General features: G+C 46.1%; 1 protein-coding gene across 2 annotated transcripts in view; it reads left to right on the forward strand.

Annotated features, from left to right (window-relative positions):
* Window positions 1-23,197, forward strand: part of LOC135388301 (mucin-5AC-like) — a 78,664-nt gene that overhangs the window by 18,259 nt on the left and 37,208 nt on the right. The window contains exon 4 of one of the 2 annotated variants that reach the window (XM_064617764.1): window positions 13,930-14,243. The exons of the other annotated variant lie outside the window; for it this stretch is intronic. Coding sequence (XP_064473834.1) covers window positions 13,930-14,106 — 177 coding nt within the window. The 3' untranslated portion in view covers window positions 14,107-14,243. Of the gene's footprint in view, window positions 1-13,929; window positions 14,244-23,197 lie in introns of those variants that run through there. 2 annotated transcript variants of the gene reach the window in all.

Here is a 23,197-nt window from a genome sequence, read left to right on the forward strand (position 1 = left end):
CACCCCCTGAGAACAAGCTTAGGATCGTTTAGGATGTGTGTGCTTTGCAGTTCAACCTAAAAATTGTTTCAATCAAGCAGAATGGCAAATGATGCAATGGAGCGCGTTCATTCTTGAGAACGAATTTTGTGACAGAACATAAACAAAACAAAACATTTCAATGTGCAAAAAAGTCATCGTGCCGCTAATCAGGAAAGCCAGCACGCGTTCGAAATAAGCAGGAAGAAGCACATGATCGAGAAAACGACGATAGTTGAAGCTGTGCAGAGAAGCTGGTTTGAGGGAAAAACAGCTTGTATGATCAATAAACCCTATAGAGCTTGGGCCTGTTTTTATTTTAGACAGCGTGCGTTCAACACACGAAATTAAATAAATCGAGCAGAATGACAATAGCATAGTGGCGCTATGTGGTGAAGCTCAAGATGCACTGACACTCCAACGCTGATTAAACAATGCTATGCACGCGCGTACTGAAGCTAAAAAAAAAAGACTCAACCCAAGCTGAGTATGAAGAAACACAATTGCCCCCCTCAGAACATTCTGTTCAAACATAGCCGGCGTACACGACACAGCTCGCACTCCTGGAAGCACTCTTAGAAATATAAGTCCAAGGCACAACGTCGCACAATGAACGAGTTCATCTCGGAAAAAATGCGCGCTCACCTTCGCAGACGGGTCACGAGCACCATGCCCCAATATCTGAAACATGCGGCGCGTGGACAGCTCACGCGACTTTAGCCAGCCCATGCAGTTTTAGACTTCAACATAAGAAATCAACTAAATCCAGCACAAAGCACAGTGATGCTATGTCGTGACTGACGCTTATTAAACAACGCTATGCAGTGAAGCTTCGCACGTACTCAATGTTAAAAACGGACACTCAACCCAAACTGAGCATGAAGAAACACAATTTCAGATTGCCTTCACAGAACACCCCGCGCCTCTGCGTTCCTTCTCTATACTGGAAGCAGCAATATTAAGATCGTCGCACTATGAACAAGTTCATCAAGAAAATAGACTCACCTCATCACATCCGTATAGCGCACGTAGATTCTTGTCGCGCGACGCGCCACAGCAGGGTAGGGAAACACGGGCGCGTGGACAGCTCACACGATTTCAGCCTGCCCGCGCGCACCTCACAACATGCGATGACATACCAAAATGTCGCGCGCACCTTCCAGGCACCCGTTACCGTGCCAGCCGCACGGACAACTTGATAGCCGAAACACAGGCGCGTAACACACCCCTCCGGTTGGGACCATCTCTTTTATATCAGTGCACGCTCGCTTCCGCAAGGTTGCAAGTACGAGAAATTGGGTCACCTTGAAGATGTGTTGGAGCCATGTGTTTTATATCAAAACGCGCTTCATGGCCAAACTCTGCGGCGGACCCTAGCGTAAAAAAATGTTGCGTCAAGGTGATGTAAATAGACCTTCTCCGAGAAACTGGGTCACCTCGTAAATCATGTTTTCCGAGGCCGCGCGTATTAAAACCAGTGATCACACCACGCTGTGCGACCACCTGCTCATTGCCGAAACAAGCACCAAGAACAAAGGGTTCGCTTATGCAGTTTCCAAGAAGTTCCAAATGTCCTTCGCAGCTAACGGGCGCGCGCTCGGGCGCGATTGTGTAAACAAAATCGCGCCACCCTCCAAAGGCGCATTTGAGTTCCGTCCGACAGTCGGCTGTGGGTCAAGCGCACAACGAGGAAGATGAGGAAAGTTCTCATTTTCAGTTCATTCGGTGTGCGTAGAAACTGAGAAGTCATGTCACCTAAGCCAGTATTATCGTCTAAGCGAGTATAGTTTGTAGAGAGGTTACGACGCTTTCTTAAAGGGACCGAAAAGTGAAAAATAACCCCCATATTTTTGCCCACTGTCGTGCACAACATCGTTGTTTGATAAGACACAGAAAGCATTACTTCTCAATTCGGCATATTTTTTACGTATAAATATTTTGAAGATTGCCGGAACATGGACGGTGCTGCCAGCGAACGGCGAAAAAGAGCAACTTGGGTTTCAGGTCCAGGGCTCCCAGGGATTGGTCAACCCCTACCACGTGAGAGCTAATTTTGTAGAGAACAAAGCTGGCGCACATTATCTTACAGCTAAATGCTATTTTAAAAATGACGCTCACTTCCATAGCTTTTACGTTAATAAAGCATTCAGCTACTTCGCCGCTACGAGCTACGATCCGCCGCGCCATCTGCAAGGTCGTCTGTGTTATGTTATCGCGCTTATTGTTTACGTCGTGGGCGGTCGTGTTGGTCGCGCGAAGAGAAGGGAATGACATGTTCATGGTTGTTGTGTCAATTATTCGAGAGACCTACATATGAGTGGTGTGGTTTTTGTGTTCGGGGATGCAAAAATCATGTTCGTTCACCATCGGCGGCAGGCGTTTCTACCACAAGATTCAACAGGAGAGTGCGCGAAAACGAATGTGGTTGAAAGCACACGGTTATTAGATGTAGCAGTCGTGTGGTATGTGCCGAGCTGATTTTGCTGCCGGTGACTACGAAGATGCCGTAGAAGGCGAATTGCGAAGACGTCCGAAGCACACTGATGCTCAGTATCCAGTGATTTTGCTTCACCGAGGTGACGAGCTCAACACAACGTCTTAGGTATGTACAGGCGTCACACACGTATAAGTTATAATATAGCGACGACGTATTCCATTTAACTTATGTTATCCTACTTGTCCCATACTCAACTTTGTCAAGATCAACAAATTTAATTTTAGGGGCCTTCCAGTGTTGAAGTGGCGCAAGACTGCTTCGTATGTGTGATCCAGGCACTCAAGTTGACATGACAGAAATAACTGAAAGCAGGTATGCAAAGTCCACAGATGGAAGCACTAGATTTGTTACGTGTTGCAGACTTTGTGACATTTTTTCTTTTTTTTAGTCTTTGGACAGGTGCAGAACATTAGTATGACGTCAACAAGAGGAGAAGAAACCGATGAGTACTACTAGCTTGTTTGAAGGGTACGAGAATAGTTCCTGTTGAGATGGAGTTATGACTTTATGACTAAGGAACACTAATTAATTTTCTAGAGATGCATCCTCTACACTTGCATACCCAGTGCAACAGCAAACGTTCATTGTCTTTGAAGCCACAACTACTGGAATTGTTCAATGTGTGTCAGAGGTGCAGTGAGCCATGCAAGGTTACCACATCATATTGGTCCCAAAATTTGCAGAGTTTCCCTATCTCGGACGCAACTGTCATTTCTCTTTATTGCTCTTCCGATCCTACCTTCTCAGAAATGAATATGGTTCACCATACACTGCATGGGCACTGCCTTTCTCTGCTCATGCTTTCGGTTTCTTATTCTGTTGAATAAATCTTCACTTGAGTTTGCAGCCATTACGCTGTCTACTGTGTTTGCCCCTCATCTATATTGATGTGCTCTAACAGTATAGCACATCAACATCCCAACAACCTTCCAAACAACCTTGCTTAGTCCTACTTTTGGGTGGAAACTACACGATGTGGTAACATCCACATATATAAAGTTATAGTCGACGGAGATTTGCTGTTTTTGTACAACCTTCATTGTACATTTCTTTTGTCTCACTTAGCATGCCTGAAGAAATGTTCTGATCTTCATCAAGATGACAGGTCATTGTTTGATCTGCAGCATCATTTTTCCTGTAATCTTTTCACCAACAGAGAATACAAAAGTGAACAAATGGTAAAATATAACTAGCTTGTTAAATTCAAAAGGGAAAGACGAAACTGTTTATACTTCTCTTGTTTATTTTGTTGTAGGTTTTACAACTGTACGTTCAAGTACGTCAAAACATCAGAGGGCAGGAAGTCCTACTCTATTTCCTAAATCCCTGGACAATAAAAAAGGAAGATAGTTTGAATTGGGACAAAACGTTGCTTCTGCTCTTATATTATATTTCAATTAAATGTTACGATGCATTTGTAGTGTAGAGTGAAGCCAGTTTCAATTTGCAGGGCTGCCAAAGTACTTTACAAAAGTACATCTCAATTACAGTAACAGAGAACTTATGCAATAAATTATTTAGCCATTTTGGAGTACTATGCACACCAATGGTGCATTGTTAACTTTGAACCCAGATCAATGGTTAATAATAGTTGAAGTCAGCCCTCAAGTCCTTCTTTACAAATGTTAGTTGGCGACATGATAATGAATCAGTTACAAGTACTCCGTTTAGCAAAACAGAGTTAAGTAAGTGTTAAATCCCAATCTTGGTTCAATTATTAGTTGACGTTTGGAAACGTGGTCACTAAGAAGTATACTAAAAGGTTACGAACACAATTCAGCTGAATGACACTGATGAAAATTGTCTTACTTACTCCTCACATATACAAGTGAGACATGAGTATAACCTACAAATACATCTATGCCCACAGGTTACTTAACCTTCCAGGTACAAACTAATAATTATAATATGCTGTGACAGCAAAGAAAAAGCAATGAGAAAAACTTGCAGCAAACAAGAAATGAAAATGTGCTGACAACAGTTCTACAGGTCAGCGCACTGATGGGAAAGCATCCCTAATAGCATGCATGACGCAGATCGAGATCCAGTTGAGTATTTTCTATTGTATTTTCACGGAGCACCCCATATCCTTCTTGTGAATGGCCGGCAGGTGGTATAACGGAATTTCCTGCAGAAATAAGGTTTTTCCGTCCAGTTTGCCGTTCAAGTAGCGCGTAAAGACCACACGGCGCTGCCGTGTATGTTGCCATGCTCTTCGGTTTCTCGGATGTATGTAAAAGACACTTGCAGAACTTCGGTGTCAAGGCACAGTATTTCGAAATATTCGTTAGTTCTGATGCAATCGTCTGTCTGCTTTTCACACGCATTCTCTACCTCTCGGCAGCAAAAAACGTAGTATCCACCGTAGTATCCGTCGGTTTGCATTTCACACATGAACACCTGCACGACGAAAAAACAGCGCTTGTTTCGGCTTACATAAGTGCTTCTCCCTGATACATGGAAATTTCACAAAGCAGTCCATGTTCACGGCACGGTGAGCTACTCCTGAGGACGAATGTGACTCCGATTAATCTCTGGACGAGGAATCTTCTGCTGCGAAGAACACACTTTCCAGCACGCTAACGCACGGACAACAGTTCTGTGTGAGTGACAGTTCTTGAATGCGGAATTCCAGCGCACTTATGTCCAAGAGGCTCGACATTCTCGACGTAGAAAGCGGTCACAAATGCCCACTGCCATTTTCGTTTTCGCCGGATTAGCGCCGGGAAGTGCGCGTATGACATGCGTCCTCGACAGATGGCGCGGGGTCATGCCATTGTTGACAGACTGCTCGGTTTCCTACTAGGTCCCTGGACATGCGATTATGAAAAATTCGATTACAGAAAAACTACAGCGATTTCAGTGGAGTTCTTTGACATTTGAACTTTTGAAGGTTCAAGCTTTTCGCTGAACATAAAGTTTCGATGGGTTTATATTCACTTTTCGGTCCCTTTAAAGCAATTTTATATCATATCCCAAACGCTCTGCGCGATCAAACAGCATTATGGAAAGAAGAAAACCGTTGCATGCATCACGGTGCGTGCGCGTTTCAGCGTGCTCAAACAAGTTCTGGCTATTAGTAAAAGAAGTAGTTTTGGGTTCCCAGGCGGGTTCTGCATGGTGTTTCCAGCGCATCAGGCGACAACGTAAACTGTTCTGCCCGATCAAACAAGTCCCGCTGCCACGCGCGTGCCATATCATAACTTGTTTCAGCGTGCTCAAACAAGTTATGGCTTTTGTGGTCGTATGATGGTGCAGATTTGTAAGAAACACTGAAGAGATTCAAGAGCACACACTATGGAAATCGACAGCCGAATTAGAAAAGGTATTGCGATTTTATCCTCGCTGTCTAATCAAAAGCACTATTTTCAGCAGGGCGAACGGTCCTCGATGTTTTGACGGTGTTTTTCGGTTGGATTCCGGAAGATGCAGTACCGCGGGGTCTCTATGAAGCTTTAATCGGGAAACCATTCACCACCATCGACAGGGTAGACGATGCTGTGGACGAGATCCTACGAGTATACCACGAAATTGAGCTAGAAAAATGAGATGCGAACCTACTCATGATATCACGCGATCTCGGCGAAGTCCTAAAGAGATACGGCTACAGAGACATCGCGGGCATAGATATTCTTCAAGCTCTCCATCTGCTGCACGTCTTAGCTTACCTCTGGAATGAATGCTGTCGTATCATGTACGAACCGGATGGCTGTCCCCTAAAGATCGAGTGAAACTGCTGTGTAATCCTCACGTAAAATAAAGCTCTTTCTTCCGCGCAAAAGATTTTTGAATGCATGAACAGACGGTTTCGAACGTCCAGCCTACCTCATTCGACGCATTTTTTGAAATTGCCACGCGGGCGTTTGACATCGCGTATCTTTCTAACCGCACATGGAGTAACCCTAAAACAAAGTATGGGGAATAAGGTACTTTCGAAGCCTGATGTGCGAAAATACTCTCCCTCTATATCTGTAAATAGGCAACACGCTGTGCAATTCGAGCTCCCACCGCACACCATTCAGGATAGCACATCGACACAGTGTTTGATAGAAGAAGGGGTAAATCGATTTCTTGCCCCCGCCCTCTCTTCACAGAACTGACGAAAATCACATTTTCTGTAGGACGCGTGGTCCTTGATGTTGTAACAACCTTCTTCCAATGGATACCTGAACAGGAAGTGCCGGAAGGAATATATGAAGCTTTCATCAACAAAAGATTCAGCGCAGATGACAGGGTAGACAGCGCCGTGGACAAGATCTTACGTATGTACTACGTAATCGAGCGAAAGCAAGGAGTCTCATTTCTATTCAAAGTATCACGTAATCTCGATGAAGTCCTAAGGAGGTCGAGCTACGAAGACATTGTACCTGTAGATATTCTTCAAGCTCTCCTTCTGCTACGCATGCTGGTCTATCGGTGGAATCAATGTTGTTGTACGATTTACCAAGTGAGCGGTCGGTTTATATTCCCAAGGATTGAGTGAAACAGCTCAGGCAAATAAACGTTTATTTGCATAAAAAATCTATGGATGATCTCAATCTACGTAAACAATGAAGATTTCGCGCTGTCACTACATATCTCCTCAATGTGGGCTATACGCCGCGTGGTTCGCGTTCGCGAGTTGGATTTGGTTTACATCATAAAAATATAGTGGTTGCTTCATTCCCGCATTTATTTCGTGCGAACTTTATGTCACAAACAATAAAGATTATGAAAAAATTGTTTGTGGTAAACACTGTAATCACAACACTTTAGCGAGAACGTCTTCTAACGTGGAGATAACACGTTCCTTTCCCTCGACGACGGTAATGTTCAAGCTCGTGTGGTTCTTTTTCCAGTAGTCACGCACCACGGGGATGGAAAACCCGGCATTTATGATTGTCTCGCTGATGGCTTCTCCGTTTCTATATCGCTCCAACAATTCCAACTTGTATCTCACAAACTGTCTTATTTTATGAGTACTCCGCACGGGAATAGCTCTCAAAATATCGCTAAAATTACTCTCTTCTCCGTGTTCATTTAAAAAGTTGTTTAGACGTTGTAAATCTGCCAGCATGCGTTTGCATACGAACTGATCCATCTCACACGACACACTGGGCCTTCGCACTTTTGCGGTTGTCAAGTCGATGCTCATCACTTTTCTCATGTCGGAGGATCATCCTCTTGAATCTCTTCAGTGTTTCTTACAAATCTGCACCATCATACGACCACAAAAGCCAGAACTTGTTTGAGCACGCTGAAACAAGTTATGATATGGCACGCGCGTGGCAGCGCGACTTGTTTGATCGCGCAGAACAGTTTACGTTGTCGCCTGATGCGCTGGAAACACCATGCAGAACCCGCCTGGGAACCCAAAACTACTTCTTTTACTAATAGCCAGAACTTGTTTGAGCACGCTGAAACGCGCACGCACCGTGATGCATGCAACGGTTTTCTTCTTTCCATAATGCTGTTTGATCGCGCAGAGCGTTTGGGATATGATATAAAATTGCTTTGAGAAAGCGTCGTAACCTCTCCACAAACTATACTCGCTTAGACGATGATACTGGCTTAGGTGACATGACTTCTCAGTTTCTACGCACACCGAATGAACTGAAAATGAGAACTTTCCTCATCTTCCTCGTTGTGCGCTTGACCCACAGCCGACTGTCGGACGGAACTCAAATGCGCCTTTGGAGGGTGGCGCGATTTTGTTTACACAATCGCGCCCGAGCGCGCGCCCGTTAGCTGCGAAGGACATTTGGAACTTCTTGGAAACTGCATAAGCGAACCCTTTGTTCTTGGTGCTTGTTTCGGCAATGAGCAGGTGGTCGCATAGCGTGGTGTGATCACTGGTTTTAATACGCGCGGCCTCGGAAAACATGATTTACGAGGTGACCCAGTTTCTCGGAGAAGGTCTATTTACATCACCTTGACGCAACATTTTTTTACGCTAGGGTCCGCCGCAGAGTTTGGCCATGAAGCGCGTTTTGATATAAAACACATGGCTCCAACACATCTTCAAGGTGACCCAATTTCTCGTACTTGCAACCTTGCGGAAGCGAGCGAGCACTGATATAAAAGAGATGGTCCCAACCGGAGGGGTGTGTTACGCGCCTGTGTTTCGGCTATCAAGTTTTCCGTGCGGCTGGCACGGTAACGGGTGCCTGGAAGGTGCGCGCGACATTTTGGTATGTCATCGCATGTTGTGAGGTGTGCGCGGGCAGGCTGAAATCGTGTGAGCTGTCCACGCGCCCGTGTTTCCCTACCCTGCTGTAACGCGTCGCGCGACAAGAATCTACGTGCGCTATACGGATGTGATGAGGTGAGTCTATTTTCTTGATGAACTTGTTCATAGTGCGACGATCTTAATATTGCTGCTTCCAGTATAGAGAAGGAACGCAGAGGCGCGGGGTGTTCTGTGAAGGCAATCTGAAATTGTGTTTCTTCATGCTCAGTTTGGGTTGAGTGTCCGTTTTTAACATTGAGTACGTGCGAAACTTCACTGCATAGCGTTGTTTAATAAGCGTCAGTCACGACATAGCATCTCTGTGCTTTGTGCTGGATTTAGTTGATTTCTTATGTTGAAGTCTAAAACTGCATGGGCTGGCTAAAGTCGCGTGAGCTGTCCACGCGCCGCATGTTTCAGATATTGCGGCATGGTGCTCGTGACCCGTCTGCGAAGGTGAGTGCATTTTTTCCGAGATTAACTCGTTCATTGTGCGACATTGTGCCTTGGACTTATATTTCTAAGAGTGCTTCCAGGAGTGCGAGCTGTGTCGTGTACGCCGGCTATGTTTGAACAGAATGTTCTGAGGGGGGCAATTGTGTTTCTTCATACTCAGCTTGGGTTGAGTCTTTTTTTTTAGCTTCAGTACGCGCGTGCATAGCATTGTTTAATCAGCGTTGGAGTGTCAGTGCATCTTGAGCTTCACCACATAGCGCCACTATGCTATTGTCATTCTGCTCGATTTATTTAATTTCGTGTGTTGAATGCACGCTGTCTAAAATAAAAACAGGCCCAAGCTCTATAGGGTTTATTGATCATACAAGCTGTTTTTCCCTCAAACCAGCTTCTCTGCACAGCTTCAACTATCGTTGTTTTCTCGATCATGTGCTTCTTCCTGCTTATTTCGAACGCGTGCTGGCTTTCCTGATTAGCGTCACGATGACTTTTTTGCACATTGAAATGTTTTGTTTTGTTTATGTTCTGTCACAAAATTCGTTCTCAAGAATGAACGCGCTCCATTGCATCATTTGCCATTCTGCTTGATTGAAACAATTTTTAGGTTGAACTGCAAAGCACACACATCCTAAACGATCCTAAGCTTGTTCTCAGGGGGTGGGCTTGACCTAACGCACGCATGCAACCGGGGGAAGCCAACTTTACTCGTGTAGAGTGTGTTTTGAGATGTGTACCCTGAAAAATAATTTTTTCCCCATTTCCAACTGTTGCAACGTGAATAGCGGTAGGCGGCGGCATGTAAGCTGTTCAGAACGCTGGCTCTCTAGAAGTATGACCCAGTTGGATAGAAATGAGTCACCAATGCAATGGCAGCTGTCCATCTTTGCAAAGACAAGCGGCGCCAACTCTTGTCTGTGTGTATTTTATGAGTGTATTTTTAGTGTATTTTATTTAGTCCCAGAGGCTATGGCGAACCTTCTACCAGAAGTCGAGCATAGCCCACCCTGACTCAAAAGGGATAGGACATGGCTACTACTACTACTACTAGAGCATGTGAAAAAGTTTCATTGTGAACCATTGAGCGGCCTCGGATGGAGGCATGGGCAGTTGGAGCCTGTTAGGGAGCTCTAGACATAAGTGACCAATGAGAGGCTTGTAGTCAGATGGGCCAATGAGCACTTGCAGTTAGATGAGCCATATGGTGTCTATCGAGGGAGCTGAGTGACCAATGAGGGCAAGAGATGACCGGGATCTCTCTGATGCAGCTGAACCAACCCACAGGCTGTTGTACCAAATAAAGGGTGAAATCAACAATTGTCGTGTGTCTTGTCTGAAGCTGCTGCATTGTGGTTTAGGAGTTACAGGCTAGCCAATCACTGTTAAGTAGGCTTAACGTGGACCAATCAGGGCCAGACATCGGTAGGCTTTGGTGTGAAGGGACAATCAGTAGGCTTAGCGTGGTTCGGCTTAGAAGTCAGTAGGCTTAGAATGGACCAATCAGCATGAAGTAGGCAGAGCTGGTGAAGAGTTGTGCCATCTGGTGTCAGTGGACTTAGAACGAGGGCCAATTGGTAGCGGCCAATCAGAGCGCTGGTGGAGTGATCAGTAGGCTTAGCGTGGACTGGCTTAGAAGTCAGTAGGCTTAAAATGGACCAATCAATGCGAAGTGGGTGGAGCCATTAAAGAGTTGCGCCACGAAGTAAGTAGCATGGACCAATCAGGGCCAGCCACAGCAGAACCAAGCCGTGCCCTATGACGCAGCTGGACCAATAGCATAATTTCTATTAAATATGTAGGGAACCTTCTTTGGCACCGTCAGAGCATGCGCGTTGTGAACCAACGAGCAGCAGGGTGGAGGCATGCGGTTAGCACGGGCCAATAGCACTTGGAGCCTACCAAGCCCCGCTAAAGTTATCCTATGGTAAAAGTTAAATCTCCCACAGTTAAATTTATCTCGTCTAGAGATGAGTGTGAGTGACCAATGAGTGGCTTGCAGTTCAATGGATCAATAGCAGTGGGTGAGTGACCACTTGCTGTTAGATGGACCAATCGGGGTTGGAGCCTATGAGGGAGCTGTGACCAACTAGAACCAATAAGGAGCTGGCTGAGCGGCCACGTGCAGTCAGATGAACCAATAACAGTTGGAATCTACCGAGGGAGCTGAGTGAGCGTGAGAGATGCCCACATAGAATTATGGACCAATGATCTCTCTGATGCAGCTGGACCGGGAGGCTGTTGTACCAAATAAAGGTTGAAATCAACAATTGTCCTGTGTCTTGTCTGAAGCTGCTGCCTGGCTTAGGAGCGACAAATTCAGGTAAGCCAATCACCGTTCAGTAGGCTTAGCGTGGACCAATCAGGGCCAGCCATCGGTAGGCTTAGAATGGGCCAATCAGCGTGAAGTGGGTGGAGCCAGTAAAAGGTTGCACCATCCGGTGTCAGTGGGCTTAGGACGGGCCAATCGGCAGGCTTACACTGATAGGGTGATCAGTAGGCTTTCGCTTAGACGTCTGAATCAGACCGATCAGCATGAAGTGGGCGCACACCACAAGGTAAGTTTGAACATCTGAGATAAAGCCGCAGCGGGACCGCTGCCGTCTGACGGGCGCTACTGAAGGCTATGTTCAGCGGGCCAATCGGTGGGCTTAGAACGGGCCAATCGGTGGGGACGGCCGATCAGAGGGCTTAGAAAGCATGGGAGAGTGATCAGTAGGCCTACAATGGACCAATCAGTGGAGCCGGTTAATTAGCATAACGGCGGCGTGCTCAGCGATACGCATGCACCAATCTGCGTGAAGAGCCGAGTAATTAGCATAAAGGGGCGGAGCTACAGTCAACCAATCAATGATCAGTAGGCTTAGCACGGGCCATTCAGCACGAACTGGGTGGAGTCAAGCCAATTAATTAGCATAAAGGAGCGGAGCTACGGTCAGCCAATCAAAGATCAGTAGGCTTAGCAGGGGCCAATCAACGTGAAGTGGGCGGAGCTAATGGCGACCAATCAGATGGCTTTGGATTTGGCTTGTGTTGGCTTAGAACTGGATTGTGTTGGATTATAACTGGATTATGGCTTAGAATTGGATTGGAATTGGATTAGAATTGGATTGGAATTGGATTAGAGAAAACTCTTGGCTATAGGACTCCTTTCTATACTACTACCGTTTCTCTGCGCCGATCGAGGTCTCGTATGCGTGAAAGTGGCGCGCTTTTCGAAGCGTCGTCAGAGCCGTCGTACAATTAATGTTATTGCAACATAGCGGTGTGCACACAAAAAACTCATCCGTCAAATTCACTGTTTGTTGAATAAAACTATGAACGCTCATTTGCGGTACCATTGCCACCCCCGCAGCTCACGAGCAAAAGAAGCATATTGAAATTGACTATTGCATAGCATAGCATATTGACTTATCATTTCGCATATCGAGCACACGAACACACACAAAAATATAAAGAAAAGCCCATAAATAAAGCTCAATATTTAAAACGCGAACCGATTTCTCATAAACGCGTTTACGGCTCGCGCCACACTCTTAAAAATGAACTTCACCGCATAGCACGCTGCTAGCCAACCATCATCTCGAATGATATCGTTACCTGCCCTGATTTGTTGAAAACGAGAGGAGTACGCCTTTTTGGTGACAATTATGAACAGCATAAGTGTCACAAAAAGGCGTACGCCTCCCGTTTTCAACAAATCAGGTCACATAATGATATCATTCGAGATTATAGTTGGCTAGGAGCGTGCTATGCGGTGAAGTTCATTTTTAAGAGTGCACACTGACCGTTCGACCCTTTGCATGATCCTTTGCGGTTTTATCGTCTTATTGCCTGCCATCAGCGCCATCTCACGGGCGCATAAGTACAATCACGGTGTCACACAAACATTGCAGTCTTGCACACCTGTGCGTCAGGAAAAATGACAAACAGCAAAAAAGGAAATTACGAGCGTGCTTTTCCGCGCATTTTCCACGAAATTCAGTTTTACGCCGGTAGAGTTATCCGTTTCCGACACCAAAGAACCGAAGCAACAAGGCAGGGCGGGCAGATCACAGGTGTGGCCTTCGGGTTCTCAGGAGGAAACACCGACAAGGCGGGTCGCTTTCCAAGATAACACGTTGGGCCATTGGTTGGTAAAAGATGTCAACCACTTTTAATATTCACGCCTTTTTCGAATGTGCTTTCTCAATTGGATTGATTGGGCCTCCTTAGGCCCAATGAAACCGGGATCGTGCCAATATTTGACCAATATTGTGTGCTGCTTGGGGTCAGTAACCAGAGTCTTGGCCAATCTCGGACGGCGCAGCTCTGCGTGGAAGCAATAGTGTAGCACGTGGAGAGAGAGCTATGCGTTCGAGCTTGGGAGGAATGTCGAGAGATGGCGCCCACACAAGAATAGTGCAGTGTTGATTCGTCCAGTGCGTGGCGTGAGGGAACGGGAAAGCCACAAGAACGAATGTTTTTGGTTCTTCGCTCGACCGCGGCTGTGTGTGTGGGGGGGGGGGGGGGGGCGCTTTGGATTCTTACGAACTGGTAACGATGGGTGTAGCTGTTTCTCGCGAGACGGGGAAGGCCACCATGGAGGACTGAACGAGAGTTTGCGAGAATCGGTTCTCAGGATTCACTCCGATGATTCGTTCGCTCTGAGTGAATCCTTCTAGTATTCACAATAGCAAACTTCCGTACCGTTTAGCATGGCAGCAGGGCACGGTTCCGGAAAACACAAGCGTCTAACTCACTTTCTGTCTTCCAGATTGAGATAAAGAGATTTGGGGTGTGCTACCAAGGATATTGCGTGGATAATCTGCCTCCTACAACTGCAAAACCGGTCCCCAAGGAAGCAACAACAAGGAAGCGGCTGGAAGCGAACAACAACCAGGACATCGGTGATCTCCTCAATGACCACGACACAGCAGACAAACATCCTTGACAGCCACGCAGGGGAACAAGTACGCGACCACCAGGATTACGCGACCACCAGGATACGCGAAGTTTCACAGCACCCAGAATTGTCATCTACTGAGAGGGAAAAAGTAACAGTTTAATGAATACAGTTTAATGCCAATATATGTTCGTACGAGTAGATTTAAAAATTCATTTTTTGTCCGCACTACACTCTAAGAAAAAAAAGGAGTACTTTTACTCCTTTTGGGGACTAAATGCATTGCCACAAAAAATAGTCTCTTTCGGGAGTAAATGCACGGGAGCAAATGAATGTCACAGAGTGGAGACCGCATTTCACGCGCTGTTGTAAGAGTCCCAGGTACATAATTAGTGTGCATGCATGAAAATACTTTAAAGCAAACCGTCAACCGTGATATATCGAGTGATATAAAACCTTTCGCCATACTAGGGCACAATTTGCGAAGAAAGATGCGCTAACTGTTTCTTACTCTGTGTGGCTGGAAAATTGCTACGTTGTGTGAGTTATACAGCCTTATGTCGTTCAAATTGACCAAGGGCACATATTTACGTAGACTATTGCATTCAGGAGACCATTCACGAAGTTTAGTGACAATTTCCAGTCCTTGGGAGTAAACGTCGGGACTAAATGTTGGGTTAGGGGACTAAAATGGGGAGTAATCGCAGACTAGGGGAGTAGAAGCTGCAATTACTCCCCGTTTTACGCCTTTTTTTGCTTAGAGTGCACGAGGCAGTCTGCAAGTTCCTCCACAGCCAAGCCGGGTAGCCAGACCTCGACCATCGCGACACCTGCAGTTTCGGAGCACTCAGAATCTACACCCACTAGAAGACAATGGGTAACAGCGAGGAAGTAATATACAAGTCCCACAAACAGGGGCCGGATTCACAAACGCGATCGTAAGTTACGCTAATATGCGCTAAGACGTCGTAGCCTGCGACGCGCGTACGACGGCAACGTAAGCGCGATTCACAAAGCTACCGTAGTGGAGAGGGTACCCCCTTTGACGAGGAAGAGGAAGTCGCTCGCTTCCTGTCACGTGTACCTCGGAGAGAAACACCCAAAGGGTGCAAGACTATGTTTTCGCTACGGTAACGATGACGAAAATTTGTAATCGCACCAATAAGAGTCGTCCCATTAGAAGAAGAGGAAGTTGTTCGTCCCCAAATGTTGTGTTACTGCACGTGTTCTCGGTCTTTCGGTAGCCATAATGGATGCCATGCAATCACAGGCGACACGCGTTCGATGACACAGCAAATATATTCCCAGTATGTTCGTCACGGGGAGGGGGTGGGTGAGGGTGTTTTGTAAGCGGTGTGTGGCACTCAGTTTTGCAGCTTTCATGGCTTCTTTTGCCTTTCTTCCAGACAATTTGAAGGGGTGTTGGGGGTGTCTTAACGGTGTGTAGAGGATGCTTGAAAAATCCCTGCGACCCGATTTTACGGAGCACAAAGTTGAAGCATTTGTTGAAGGTTACCAAGCAAAAAAGTGCCCTAATGTCACTTCGGGGATGGTCTCTAAGGTTCTGTGGCAAAGTGCAATGCGTTGGCGCGTATTACGGAGTCTTTGTTTGCCGTCTCCAAATCCACCGCTGCCAAATAACGCCGCCATCTTTCTTTGTAAGACTGCTCGGGAGCTCTCGCAGGATTCCGCCGTAAGCTGCGAAGATTTTGCGACGCGCGCCCTTCGTGAATCTGCACTTCGTCGTAACTTTCCCGTACGACGGAGTTACGACAGATTCCGTCGCACGAGCTCTTTGTGAATGCGACCCCAGATTGCCGAAAACGATAGCCACATCTGAGACGCAATTCACGAGCACGAAAGCACCTGGGTTTCAACCCACCACCAAAGAAACAATTACACGCGACACAAAAAGCACAACGAACTTTTCTGACGACGGCAACTCCGACAAGGAAAAACATTCAACAATATACGGTGTTAGGCCTACGCGAAAGCAGGTCCACACAGACCACAACATTGCGGCGGAACACGTATACGACGACCAGGATACCTGAAGTTTCACAACACCCAGAATTCACATCTACTGAGAGGGAAAAGGTAACAGCGACGACGCACACTGCAAGTACTTCCGCAGCCACGACACCTATAGGTTCACAGGAGCCAGAATTGAAATCTAGTACAAGACAATGGGTAACAGCGAGGAAGCAGTACACAAGTACCAGATTGCCGAAAGAGGAAGCCATGTCTGAGACGCAATTCAGCAGCACGCGAGCACACGTGCTCCAAACCACCACACAGGAACCAACTGCACACTACACAGCACAGATGGCACGGCGAACTATTACGACCACGATAACTCCGACACACTTTCAACGATATATGGTGTTCGGTCTACGCGGAAGCAGGTCCAGACTACTACAGAACGGCGACACAATTCACGAGCACGCGGGCACCTGGAGTCACCCAACCACCCAGGAAGCAACCACAAATTATCGAGACTTCGAGTTTTAATGAAAATTTCGTCTAATTGTTTTGCACCCAACTGCAGCAGAAAAGCTGTCTTTTTACATAAGCGGCTGGCATGACACTGATGTAAACTTACTTCTGCAGGAGATTACTGGCTACCTACACAGGTTACATGTTCACATTACACGCAGGCTACATGTTTTTTTTTCTTCTCGGCAGCCGGTCAGCACAGACACAATTCGGGAAGCAAAACTCTAGATACAGTGCAGCAAGATTCGCAAGTCCACCAGCCAACACCAAACACCTTATTACAAATGGAGAAATGCTGACATGACAACAGTGGGAATAGTGGGTATTGCCGGTGTATACATTGAAGAACAATATTAACCACGAGCCTGGGAAGCTTCCTTGCACTGGCTTCAAAACTGTAATCCACATCTCCAGGAAGCAGGCCATTACATTAAAAAGAAAGATACTCAGAGCCCCAAAGAATTCTCGGCGAGCTTGTGCTGTGAGGTACGTACCACCTCTTCCCCGGGAGCGCCGAGCCCGTAAATCATTCCAATTCACATTATGTAATCTTTCTGCAATTCCAATGACACTCCTCTTTTCATATGTTGTCTTTTCAATGTGTATTAATTGTGTAAAAAGAAAAGAAAACAAGTCGTCGCACCCAAAAGTTGAACAAAGAATGTCGGGCATAGAAATCATAAGGAGAAATCATCCTTATGATTTCTATGGTGTCAGGGCCGCATGTCTTTAGCGAGGACAGAATGCACCTGAGGCGGTATGTTTGTTTGTGCGCTTACGAGGCTCTTCCGGGAGAGACGAGTATTTTTCGGTTGTGGCGGCAGTCCCAGAAAAGGGGGCCGCCAGAATTACCATCCCTAGGGTGAAACCAGTCTTTCAATCGTTTCATTACTCCGTCGGAGTTTCCCCTAATTCCACATGTTCTAACGTTCTAGTCAAGCATGTCTTGTCAGTTGTTTCAGCCGCATTGTTTCTTGTGATGCAGCGAGCGTCAAAGTGGCACTCCGCGTAATTAGCTTTAGCCGATGTACCGCGGCCGGCTTTTGGCAACTCCGGAACCGAAACTCTGCTAGCTTGCCCTCGCACTCAAGGCCGCATTTTCTTTCTAGAACAGGTGATTACAGCACGGGAAGGGCGCAGTATTACTTACTTCATGTTTATTTTATGCTTACTGCACATCTGTTTCCTCGTAAATTGATTACGGAAAGAATATTCACCATTGAAACCAAGCCGCCAAGGACAGCGCGCAGAGAGCACTGGCACATGGCAACACTGGCCGCCACAATACGGCGCATCCCTCCTTTTGACGCAGAGCCAGCACCACCTTTGCTTCTAGCCTCTCCTTATGATTTCTATGGGGCTGCCCATAGGATAGGACGCATCCGCCAAGGAGGATTCCACGATGCGCACAGAACGGAGCGTCCTGAACAATTCGCGGCGGTCCTCTGAGTAACCATCATGTGGCGTAACCCTGTGTGTTAGTGTCTCAGGTCTTTTGCGGGTGAAGCACCTGGGATCGTTTGCGCGGCCCAATTTGTACTCGAGCGTTCCTGTCCGTGCGAATACGCAGTAGCAATCAGGCGTCGTCTCTGCTGAGGACCGAAATGACGGTAAGAGGTTGTGATGTGCCCTCTGCAGTAAGGGTGTCGGGATGGAATAACGAGACGCGGGTCCTTATGACCTGCGGACAGACGTATTCGATAGGGGGAGTCCTGAAGACTGGCGACCTCTGTCTGGCGAAGTCTGTCAGCTCCATTAGTTTCCCAGCACGCCTTTGTGTGAATGCAGCCACAGGAGCGCAATGGGACTCCCTTGACTGGCTTCAAGTTTGAAGGCCGAGATCTTCAACTTGTCGTTACACTGTGAGGGGCGTAAAATGCATCACTTGGCCCGTGGTGTGGTGCAACTGTTTGGCGTAGTCGGCCTCGCAAGGTGGGCAACGTAACGACTAACGCAGGTCCGTGAAAGCAGGAGTGTCACTTGGCCCGTGATTCGCCAGAAGCTGTCGCGCGAGCGCCATAGTTGAAACGTTTGCTTGAAATCACGGCCTCCGAGAGTTCTTTCAAATGCAGCGGCGTGACGTTTGGAGCACGCCAACTTAAAGGGAGTGAAAAGTGAAAAATAACCCCCTTTTTTTGCCACCAGACATGTTCTTTTACATTTTTTGCCATTCAGGCACATACTCACTCCTTCGTAAGGAAATGGCACTCTTTATGACTGGAGGTGGCAGAGGATCGCTGCCTATCCGTGCGTACAGATATTTACTTACTGTCGTTTCTTCTAGCGCGGAAGCTTAATGGACCTTCAGTTCGGCAGCCAGTATTTGCACAAAAGTTTGCTTCGAACTGGGGTGCACCACCCTTGACGCTCTGTGCTTTCTCAGGTCGTGTTTTAATTATTGTACAATGTGATAAAGACGGAGCGACGGGGTTGTAAACCGTTTAGTGTTTCGCTTCTTTCCACTCGTGTTTTTTTTTTCTTTTGTTCTGTTGTTCATTTAAGTGGAATGTCACACCGTTTGAGGAAATTATAAAGTATTATTTCCTGTTACTTCAAGTATAGCAGGACTCGCCTTTTTCCACGTGCAACAGTGAAATGCAGATGAATAAAAAAAGGAGTGGCATTATCACAGCACAAATAATAATAATAATAATAAAATGTAAGCATTTTGCCATCACTATTTTACCAATGCGGTTACACTGCGAATTTTCGAGTGCTTGCCTTCAGGAAAAGGTAGAATTGACAACTATGCACATAGACATATCTAATCATCTGCCATAGCCTAGGGAGTACCCTCAGTTTACTTGTCAACGTTCAACGCCTTGAGGGTAGAGGGTCGGGTGCGAGTGAGTTATTGGGAAAAAAATATACATATAAGGGCACCGGTCGGATACGGGTCAGATAATTCTGAACCGCGAAGGACTACCCTTGGAAGCACCATCTGAACTCGTCACAATCCCGAAATCCCGTCCCTGGATCCCGGGATTGACAGCCGAAAATCCCGGGACTGCAAAAAAGTCTTGGGATCGACAACCCTAGTGGTCACATTGGTCGCGCGAAGCGGATTGCAAAGGTTAGTGAAAGTAATCAGATCATTTGCCTGTCGCTCCTGTGTTGCATATTTGAAGGACCCACAGATGCCTCGTGTACGTTCTGCTGTTCGGGGATGCAGAACCGTTCACATTTGATGACGGGCGTTTTCTAGCACAAGATTACGAAGGATTCTAAAGAAAAGTTTATTTATTTATTAATTTATTTATACTACTAGCATACAAGGTTGTTGTAGGGGTAGGAAAAAAAAAGAAAAAGAAAACGGATAAGAAACGGTACAGTGGCACAAAGTGCTAACAATCACCAATAGTACAGAGACATCCTAGAGACCTAGAGGTTTAAACCGTCAATCAACTTAGTGAACTCTTCAAGGGAAGTCGCATTAGCAGCATCATAAGAAAGGTTATTCCCTTGGACAGTGCAATAGGGGGAAGAAAGAGTGTGTGAAGCAATCTGTGAAGCACAGTGACTGTTTATAAGTTTGTTGTGCTTCGTTCTAGTGAGAAAAGAAACATCACGGCGTACGCAATCAGGCTTGGATATCCCAGACTGCCCATTTATGACTGAGTAAATTAACTTAAGACGGTTCTTACGGAATCTGTCTGTCACTAGTTCAAAACCAAGTGCTTGCAGTACACCCGTAGCCGACGTTGTACTTCTATACTCATTTAGAATCAAACGCGCCTCTTTACGTTGGACCCTTTCAAGTTTTCCTGTGTTTCTTACAGGGTAGCGCATTCATACTGCTCTAGCATAGTCCAAGATGGGCAGAACTAACATTTTGTATGCAGTGAGTTTGACTTTAGGGGTTGCACGCTTCATAGATCGCTTCAGAAAATACAAATGCTGCATAGCTGTTTCACAAACATATTCAACATGGGCATTCCAACTCAACTTACTCGAAAAGATGATACCAAGATATTTGAAATGTGTCACCGCGGATATTTCGACATTACCTAGATGATACCTATATGGAAGGGGAGACCTCTTGCAGGTAACTGACATGGAACCATGCTGATTTTCATCTGCCATTGTTCACACCAGCTTTGAATTATTTGAAGACAAGAGTTAAGTGCCAACTGGTCAGCGGAGGAGTTAAAGCTCAGCTACGCCGATTTTCGAGTGTTACAGAATGGAATGGTTCTCACACGATGTGTTCATAAGGGAACACTGATTATGTATGCAAAATAGTTATCCCAAACTCCTCGCGGTTTTCGGAAAAAGTGAATTTTTAGTTTCACTGACATCCCGTCTTGTGTCCCGCAAACCCTGTGTCGACGACACATTCGAGGTCTGCCCGCGCTCCGGCTTGGCATGACTTTTGGCTTGGTTTCTTCCGCCAAGCCGGCCAGTTTCTTCTGCCGAGCCGTCTGCTGCGCAGATTCACATTGGGGAAGTCATAAACAGTTCGCTATTAGGGAGCCAGTATATTTCTGGACTTCACTAAACCCATGAGGAACGTGAGTTTTGCTTCCTTCGACTGCAAAGCATTTGCTAGGCCAGTACAGACTCCCTGGTGTGATTCGTGTTCGTGCTGCGTGCTGAGAATGCGTGAGCGTTTTGCTCCCGTCTGCAAGAACACTTCCGCATGCAGATCCAATGTTTCAAACCAGAATTTTCCGAAAGGCGAAAGAGAAATCGATTGACTGCAACAATCGGTTACAACTCCGACTGGGTGCCACCTTCGAAAGCAGTGATTTGATCTGTTCATCTGGCTCATACGAATGTTACGGAAGCAATGCGCAACTTGTTTCACAAGAAGCCGAAGATGTCTCGTCCGGGATGCTGTGCCAACCTTATCTGCAGCAGGAGATTGCAGGGGCAGGACTAGGCAGCAGATAAAGGTAAGACACGTAATGTTAGACAAGTCAGTCATGCGTAGAAGAGAAAAATGCGCTATCTGTCAGTTACTGCTTCATCCTTTAGAGATTACGCCCCAGCGGGTGTATTCTCAGTACAGATTTGGAATTGCCTTATTTGTTAAATGATTACGCAGGCATTCTGGCACCACCGAAAAGCTTGCACTCCACGTCTCAACTATCACCGTCTGGGTTTCAAGCTGAAGGCTGTCACCAGTGCCAACCAGACGCCCCTTCAAAGTTCATCTGTTTTTCTTGACGGAACAGTGACACCTGGTACTGAGACATTTCATTTTCTGATTAATCAAGTGCATTCTATCACTTGTGCTCGACTTCTTGTGTTCGTATACCCTTGCTGTTGCTCGCTAGCTTAGAGCAACCATGCCTGAGGTGCCAGCGCTTTCCGAGTACATTTAAGCAGTATCATATGCACGGCAGCACATCTTGTGTATTTTGAGTAAGGTATAAATTCAATGTTGGCTCAGGCTGTTGTATTTTGGTCACAAATAAGGTGTTCTTCCAGAGCGCTCAAGGGCAGTTCAAGCAGTTTCATGTGTGCAACAGCACATACTTTTTCTCAGTTTTGACTAAGGTAAATCGAAATCTTCCAGTTGATGTCTTTCGGTCATAAATTATGTTTTTCGAGACATTCAAACAGCATCATGTGTGCAACAGTACATACTTTTTCTCAGGTGAAGTAAGGTAAATCTGTCCGCCGTGGTGTTCTGGCAGTGCAGCAGAAGCTTGTGTTGCACTCAAGTGGTATTATGTATACAAAAACTTGTTTTATGCCTTTCTGTAGCTGCTGTACTAATATTGTGAGTACAGAGACATTCCTGCATAACATATCGGAGCATCTTGTGTGCTATTGTTGGTATGATCTGCAGCAGTATATTGATAATGTTAATTATTCAATGACTTCAGCTAACATTTACATTCTTACTTCCAGGTAAACCTGTCACGCAGATGCCCTACCCCTTGGTATGCATATAGTTCAAGATTGTACCGAAACAATCCACCTGGAGTATTATTCTTCAATTGGCAGTGGCATTACTATCACAACACACCACATACTGCATGTCTATGGTGTGTGTACAATGCATCAAACCTATTCTCAGGTACAGGCCAGCTGGTACGCAATTACAACATGAAACAACTGACACAGAGACCGTAAAGTCATGCCTTTTCCTCCGTGCCTCGGGTTTCATGTTATTATCCTCACATGGAGCTCAATTCGCCTGTGCTGTGCAGCATGAGCAAAAGCATATATTGTTTGTGGTCACATGACACGGAACATAAATGCAGTGAAACCTTCCTATGTTGGACACCCGCGGTGCAGCCGAAGCGTCCCCTACTTATAGAGGTGTCCGAGTTACAGAATATGACGGGAACAAAGAATGGAAGAGATCACAGCTGTGAGAAATGTCCCCCTTCTCCAATTTAAGGTCCTTAGTGGTACCTGGTGGTGGTGCCTGGTTGTGGTACATCTACCCACTCTTCACTGATAATTATTACTGATTTTAGTATATTCAATTCCGTTCAGATTCTGCTCAATGACATTACCTTTGGAGCTTTTCGAGCAGCAAGGACTTGTCTCTGAAGCGTCAGCTTACTTCTCATAGCTTTGGTGCAGTGCTCGTTCAAAGGCTCTAGACAAACTGAAGACAAGTGCTCACATAAAGAATTACAATGTAGACTGACAGCACTTGTTTTTGGACTCTAAAAACTAAAGC

Source organism: Ornithodoros turicata, chromosome 3 (genome assembly GCF_037126465.1).
Source record: "Ornithodoros turicata isolate Travis chromosome 3, ASM3712646v1, whole genome shotgun sequence".
Taxonomy (NCBI): domain Eukaryota; kingdom Metazoa; phylum Arthropoda; class Arachnida; order Ixodida; family Argasidae; genus Ornithodoros; species Ornithodoros turicata.